Source organism: Eumetopias jubatus, unplaced genomic scaffold (assembly GCF_037043125.1).
Source record: "Eumetopias jubatus isolate StellerSeaLion01/CBP00866 unplaced genomic scaffold, mEumJub1_p1.0 scaffold_3, whole genome shotgun sequence".
Lineage (NCBI taxonomy): Eukaryota > Metazoa > Chordata > Mammalia > Carnivora > Otariidae > Eumetopias > Eumetopias jubatus.
The window spans coordinates 191,773,071-191,779,070 of record NW_028274809.1 but is presented as its reverse complement, the minus strand read 5'-3'; the positions used below and the strand labels follow the sequence as shown (position 1 = coordinate 191,779,070).

General features: G+C 44.0%; 2 protein-coding genes across 2 annotated transcripts in view; both read left to right on the top strand.

Annotated features, from left to right (window-relative positions):
• LOC148164785 (uncharacterized) overlaps window positions 1-2,298 on the top strand; it is a 91,490-nt gene extending 89,192 nt beyond the window's left edge. The window contains exons 12-15 of the mRNA XM_088021983.1: window positions 172-213; window positions 1,473-1,559; window positions 2,065-2,091; window positions 2,245-2,298. Coding sequence (XP_087878109.1) covers window positions 172-213; window positions 1,473-1,559; window positions 2,065-2,091; window positions 2,245-2,298 — 210 coding nt within the window. The remainder of the gene's footprint in view (window positions 1-171; window positions 214-1,472; window positions 1,560-2,064; window positions 2,092-2,244) is intronic.
• Window positions 2,299-2,672: 374 nt separating this feature from the next.
• COL4A1 (collagen type IV alpha 1 chain) overlaps window positions 2,673-6,000 on the top strand; it is a 42,908-nt gene continuing 39,580 nt past the window's right edge. Inside the window, exons 1-4 of the mRNA XM_088021982.1 lie at window positions 2,673-2,753; window positions 2,983-3,027; window positions 3,112-3,165; window positions 4,875-4,916. Coding sequence (XP_087878108.1) covers window positions 2,673-2,753; window positions 2,983-3,027; window positions 3,112-3,165; window positions 4,875-4,916 — 222 coding nt within the window. The remainder of the gene's footprint in view (window positions 2,754-2,982; window positions 3,028-3,111; window positions 3,166-4,874; window positions 4,917-6,000) is intronic.

Sequence of the window (6,000 nt, the reverse complement as noted above, 5' to 3'; positions counted from 1 at the left end):
TATAATGCGATCACAACTTTGTTGAAAATTTTATGATAGTTGTTGGAAGAAGCTCTTGCCTTAACTCTACCCTATTATTACATTTTATGTGGTATTTTATGTGATATTTATTAGATGATTTTGAGCCAAGTAGACAACTCTAATAACGGAAGCCTAATTTTTCATCAACAGGGGCAAATGGGCTTAAGTTTTCAAGGGCCAAAAGGCGACAAGGTGAGTACACACGGCTTTGGAGTATTTTCATGTTTAAAATTAAAGTTCTTTTGTAGCACTGTGAAAAAAAAATTACAGTTCTAAGTATAATGGGGTTTCTGCCTCTGGACCCCGTCTTGGACCCTTACAACCATCATTACCCTTCTCTGTAAGTTCCTTATTAGTGCTTTCCCTACAATGGACAGCTGGAATTCACTGACGTTTTCTACCTGCAATCTGACCAGAGAATACAATGAGGCCATTAATTCTAGTTCTCTGTACATCGAGTTCAATCAGAATGTTCGCAGGTAGTGATAAAGCCAGACCTAGACTTTATTAGAAAAGAGTCAGTCGGCTATTAGTAGCGTAACTCTACTAAACCCTGCAAAGATGGAAGGCCATCCTACCTAAATGGGGAGGAAGTGAGCCGCAGAGGCAGGGAAGCACAGACTGGAGCAGGGGAGAAGGGAGGCCAGCGGTAGGTCCCTGATCCTCTGCTAATCTGTCCACCGGTTTCCCTGGATCAGACAGGTGAAATGGGCCCAAGCCCAGTGGGGGTTCTGGGGATTGTGGCCACACCTGCCCCAGGGCCCACGTTCTCCATCGGTGTCCACCGGTGCGTGCCAAGTGCAGCTGAGGCCTGGGCAGGCCTAGACTGACGCGTGGCCTCTGTGTTCCACTCTGAATTTGGTCCAGGCTTTCCATAAACCTCACCGTAAGGTGACCCTGCAAATTACGCCATTGAAGTTTTTGGATTTCACTCATTGTGCTGTCGCTGGCATTCTGTGCTTCCAGTTGTACCCAACAGTTAGGACACCCGAAGAAGAAAATTCTTGATGGTTCTCTTCCTTTGGGGGCAGCTAAAGATACCTCCTTTTTTCCCAGGCTCTACTGAGTAGTTCGTGCCTCTTTTCCTCTGTCCAAATGCGATAGGACAGCGCATGTGTCCCGCTCTGGACACATAAACTGCATAAATATAGGCAAGGTCCATACATAGATGGTGCAGAGATGTGTCTAGTAGGTGTTGAGTTCTGTTGTTCTCACTTGACATAGTGGTTTTCCTGACTCCTGAGAGGGAAAGTCTCCTGGTTTCGTGTCCTTACTGTGCCATCTTCCTACTGAAACTTAACTTTCTGCTGAGACAGGGATAGATTAGAACAGAGTATAATTTACATTTTTTTAAAATAGATGTTTTGTCTTAGGCTTTTCCCTGCCTCTGCATTTTCTTCTTTGAGTACTTCATTTTATCCCTAATTCATTCCCATTGTTTGGATCACCAGGGTGACCAGGGGGTCAGTGGGCCTCCAGGAGTGCCAGGACAAGCTCAAGTTCAAGAAAAAGGAGACTTTGCCACTAAAGGAGAGAAGGTATGAGATGGATTTTGTCCGACGAAGGCTGGCTTTCTAATTTTGGGCAAATTGAAGGGATATTGAGAAACTGGGTCAAAATTCAGTTTCTCCAGTTACATTCACCAGTGACCTACAAAACGGGTTTCTAGACCATCCATTCCACAAAATACCAGCATCTTGAGAGCAGAGGCAGCTGGAACTGGGTTGGAGCAAGGTTGACCTCCCGAGTGAGGGCTTCTTAGATGCACCAGGTTGGGGCCAGGCTGGGGCAGCAGTAGGGAAGCCGGTTGGGGCGTGGTGGGTCATAGCTGCCACAGACCGAGCATAATTAACTGCCCATCTTAAACCCACAACCTTGTCAGTGTTGGGATGTGAATATTGGGGACCAAAGAGAATTTCCTTGTTAATATAGCAGGAAAAGGAAAGTTTTTCCTTTTACATGTTCAGTGTAGTGTATAAAAATCAGGATAGCCGTTAGTACTGACAGCTCACTCTCTTGCTCTTTTTTAAAAAATTCTTCTAGGGTCAGAAAGGTGAACCTGGATTTCAGGTAAGTACTCAATTCTTGCTTATCATTATTTTGTGTGAATGTTCATAAAGTATTGGATTTAAGTGACAAACTTATTCACCTTCAATGTAATATTTATGTAATTTAATATTTTACTTAAATACCCTAACAAAGCTTTCTTTTTGTTCTTTCAAGGGAATGCCAGGGCTTGGAGAGAAAGGGGAGCCTGGAAGACCAGGGCCCGAGTAAGTGCCTCGTCCTTTTGCTCTTTACTGTAAAAGCACGTTCCTTCCTTTCCTCGGGTCCCAGGTTTACAGAAACAGGAGTGGAAGAGGCTTGTAGGGCTCTTCGGTTTCTCCCTGTCCTCTCCTGTGGGCTTTCCCGGAGCCCTTGCGAGCAGGAATGAGGAGGCCGCCTCCATCTGAAAGTCCTCCCGGGGAGACTGGGGCTGGGGTCTCTCTGCAGAGGCCCCCACCTGCTGGCTCCTCATTGAGAGTCTCTGTGCCCTTTTCTGATGCTTTCTGAGCGGTCAAGAGCTGAGATGCTCAGACTAACTGCCCCCTGCCCCCGAAGCCTGGTGACAGGAGCTCCACCCGCTGGTTTCCAGCTCCCACCCTGCAGTGATGCGGGAACCCTCCATTAAAACGAATCCTCTGCATATCGGCTACCAGACCCTTGCCATTCGGAAAACTCTGCTGTTCACTGTGTGGCCACATAGAACGCTTGCCTTAGGAGATTTGGAGCTCATCAGGCTCCATTGTTTAAACATTGAAAAGTCCGCTTCCTTTGTCCCATGTTCCTAGCTGCTGCATGTAGACTGCATTTCTCCTTCCTGTGGTTTTGTCAGCCCATGCAGAGGTTCCTGGCCTGGGCGTTGGGGAGTGTTTATTATTGCTTTCATGAAATACTGATGTCTCCATCTTTATTGTACAGGGAAAACCTGGAAAAGATGGCGAAAAAGGAGAAAAAGGGAGTCCAGTAAGTATTTTTCTGTAATTTTTAAAAGCAAACTGTTGCCTTGACTATCGCTTACGAGGGGGTGCTCTCCGTGTCCCACTGCAGGGCTTCCCAGGTGACGCGGGGTACCCGGGACTTCCAGGCCGCGAAGGTTTCAAGGTAAGTGGTGACACTACAGAAGGTTTTCCTTCAGTCTGCGGATCAGTCTCCGAAAGCACCGTGGACTCAGATAATAAAAGTGATTGACATCCCTATGAGCAACACACGACTTCATTTTGTGGTTTTATTTATGCGTGTGATTTTTTTTTTTTTAAGAGGAACATAAAATGTTCCACTCATGTCTCTTTTGTAGTAGATGAATTTCATCTGGTTAAGAAACAATAAAAAATGCAGATAGAATGAAGAAAACAAGCTTGTCTAATTTTCCTGTTACCTGCTCAGAAGTGGTCAGAATGCACCACCGTCCTGTGTGTGCACCCACACACGCATCTCTAAAACAATGGGGATTGTGCGGTGCCTCCTGCTTCCTCACTTAATGCCATGGCGTGGATGCATTTGACACGGGACATCCTGTGTCCACGCCTTGTGCTGTGCGTATGTGGGTCACAGCCATACACTTACGAGTATAAATACTTGTGTTCACTTGTCTGATCATTTCCATGTCATGGATTCCTACAAGTGTAGTTTTGGGGTCAATGTTTAGACTCCGCCCCCCCCCTTTTTTTTTTGAGATGTTCACCATATGCTGCCAAATTGCCCCTAGAAAAGAACATCCTTCTGTCCCAGTGCCCTTTTTTTGGGCAACTGCTTGTTATCAAACTTGATAAAATATTTGTCAATGTGATAGGCAGAAAAAACTCATGGCTACAAGACTAGGTAACGTAAATCTCCGCTAACATAAATAGCTTTGGAATAGCATCTCCAGCAGTGACTCATAACCTAGGGGGGGACTTCAGCGCTTGTTCATGAAAGCCAGGGGGGAAGGGAAAGACCCTTTACTGATCACTGTGACTTTATTGAGAAAGTCAAATCTTGTAGATTTTAAAAGGTAAATATGTTTAGGATATATTAGCTAAGATATTTTTTAAGTCCCACAGATACTTCTAAAGTCTCATATTCAAATCAGAAAAATCAAAACATCTAATGCTGGTTTGCTGCTAAGTGTATTGCTTTGGTTTATTTAAAGGGGAGCAACTGCATTCATGGAAGGACTTTTAAAGGTTATTTTGATGTGGCTTATATAAAACAGTAGACATAACAGGGTAAATTCTTTTGGGTTTTTCTTCTAATACGAATGAAATTAAGCCTCAAAGTGATTAGAATTTATCCACCGCATGTAATGCTGGATTTTAGGGGGAAAGATGAAACCATGAATATCCTTTTATTATGACTTTCAGTGCAGGTTTAGACAACCTTACACATAAAAACCGCTAGTAAAATGATTTCTTTAAGAAACTATATTTAGAAATCAAAAGCTTTCATTCCATTTACTTTCATTTTATTGAAAAAACACCAGATACTAATTCAGCTTAGCAGTGATTCTGTTTGCGTTGCCTGAGGGAGCATGCCATCAAACATAACAGACCTTGTGGGCGGCTTTGTCACGTGAACAATTAGACTCTCCATTATGATCTGCAGAAATCTTTCTTTCCATGCATCACCCTTATAGAAAGCAGATGGACGTGCATTCATTTTTGGTTTAGTAGGTACAGAGCACTTTCAGCCCCTCACAGTGAGGGCTACTTAGGAGAGGAAAATAACTTTAGTGGAAGTGGGCAGTCTTTATTTTTCCGGGACAGAGAGTTGAACCATGCTTTCTGCAAGACAATCTGTCTAGTCGAAAAATACAAGTATTTCTTCTTTTGTAGGGAGACAAAGGTGAAGCAGGTCCTCCAGGCCCACCTGGAATTGTGAGTAAAAGTGCTGTTTGGTAGTCGGTCGGGGGCTGGGGCCACGTGCCCCATGGTGTTCCTAGAATGACATTTGTGTGTATAGAGGGTGCATGTTACTTAAAATCATAAACTTATATTCTGTATTGTGGGGCGTTTGGTACTTACTTTTTATTATATTTCGATAATTTCTGCATTTCCTCAACCACTGACAATGAAAAGACTTGTTTTTTGGTAACAATAGGAGCAAAACATTTTGAAACTTTTTTTTTTTTAAATGGTCCATTAAGGAAAATGTTAAACCGATCATCCATAATTTGGCTCTCCCTGGCAAAACAGGTTTTATGTCTGCAAATAGCATTTTACTTGCCCCTGTGCGTATTTTTACATGTGGGGGCAATCGGTGTTTGTAGTGTTTTTTTTTTTTTTTTCCTTTGTAAAAATGAACCTTCTTCACGTTTGCAAGTTATCTTGGAACGGCCCTCTTCGGTGTCCTGTCAGAGAGGGGTGCTGGAGCTGGTTGACCCATTTTGTCCCAAATCTTCTCTGGAACAATGGAAAGGTTACTGTTGTTTCCTTGGCTGCCCATGGCGCGTGCCCCGTGGTGGTTTGCGCCTGCGCCCCGTGGGTGTGCAGCCGTGAATGATTCCTCCTGGGGGTGCGCTTCCAGGACCTGGATGGCTGCGGGGAAGCCCAGAACCTCCTTCCTGCAGACGCAGGACCCTCTTTCTGTATCTAGCAGCCACAGTCGAGTGGCCTGTTTGCATCGTAACTGCATCAGCAGATTTTAATAACATCTGTTAATTGCTACAAAGGAACTCTGTTTTAAGGGCAATCTGCAATACTTGATTTTGTCATTTTCCTTAAATTTCTGTGATTTAGAGTTGTGCTCACCAGTTCACTCCTTTGTAGTGTGTTCTTCTTGGCCTGTATCCCTACATCCTTGAGGAAGTCCCCGCTTTGGACCATTTAAAAAAAAAAAAAACCAACACAACAGAAAACCTCTTCCAGTGAAAAATTTGCACGTTCCTGTTACTTATCGCCTGGGGAAACGTAAGGGTGTTGTGACAGTACTCTTTAAAGTAGACTATTCATTTTTGGTTCG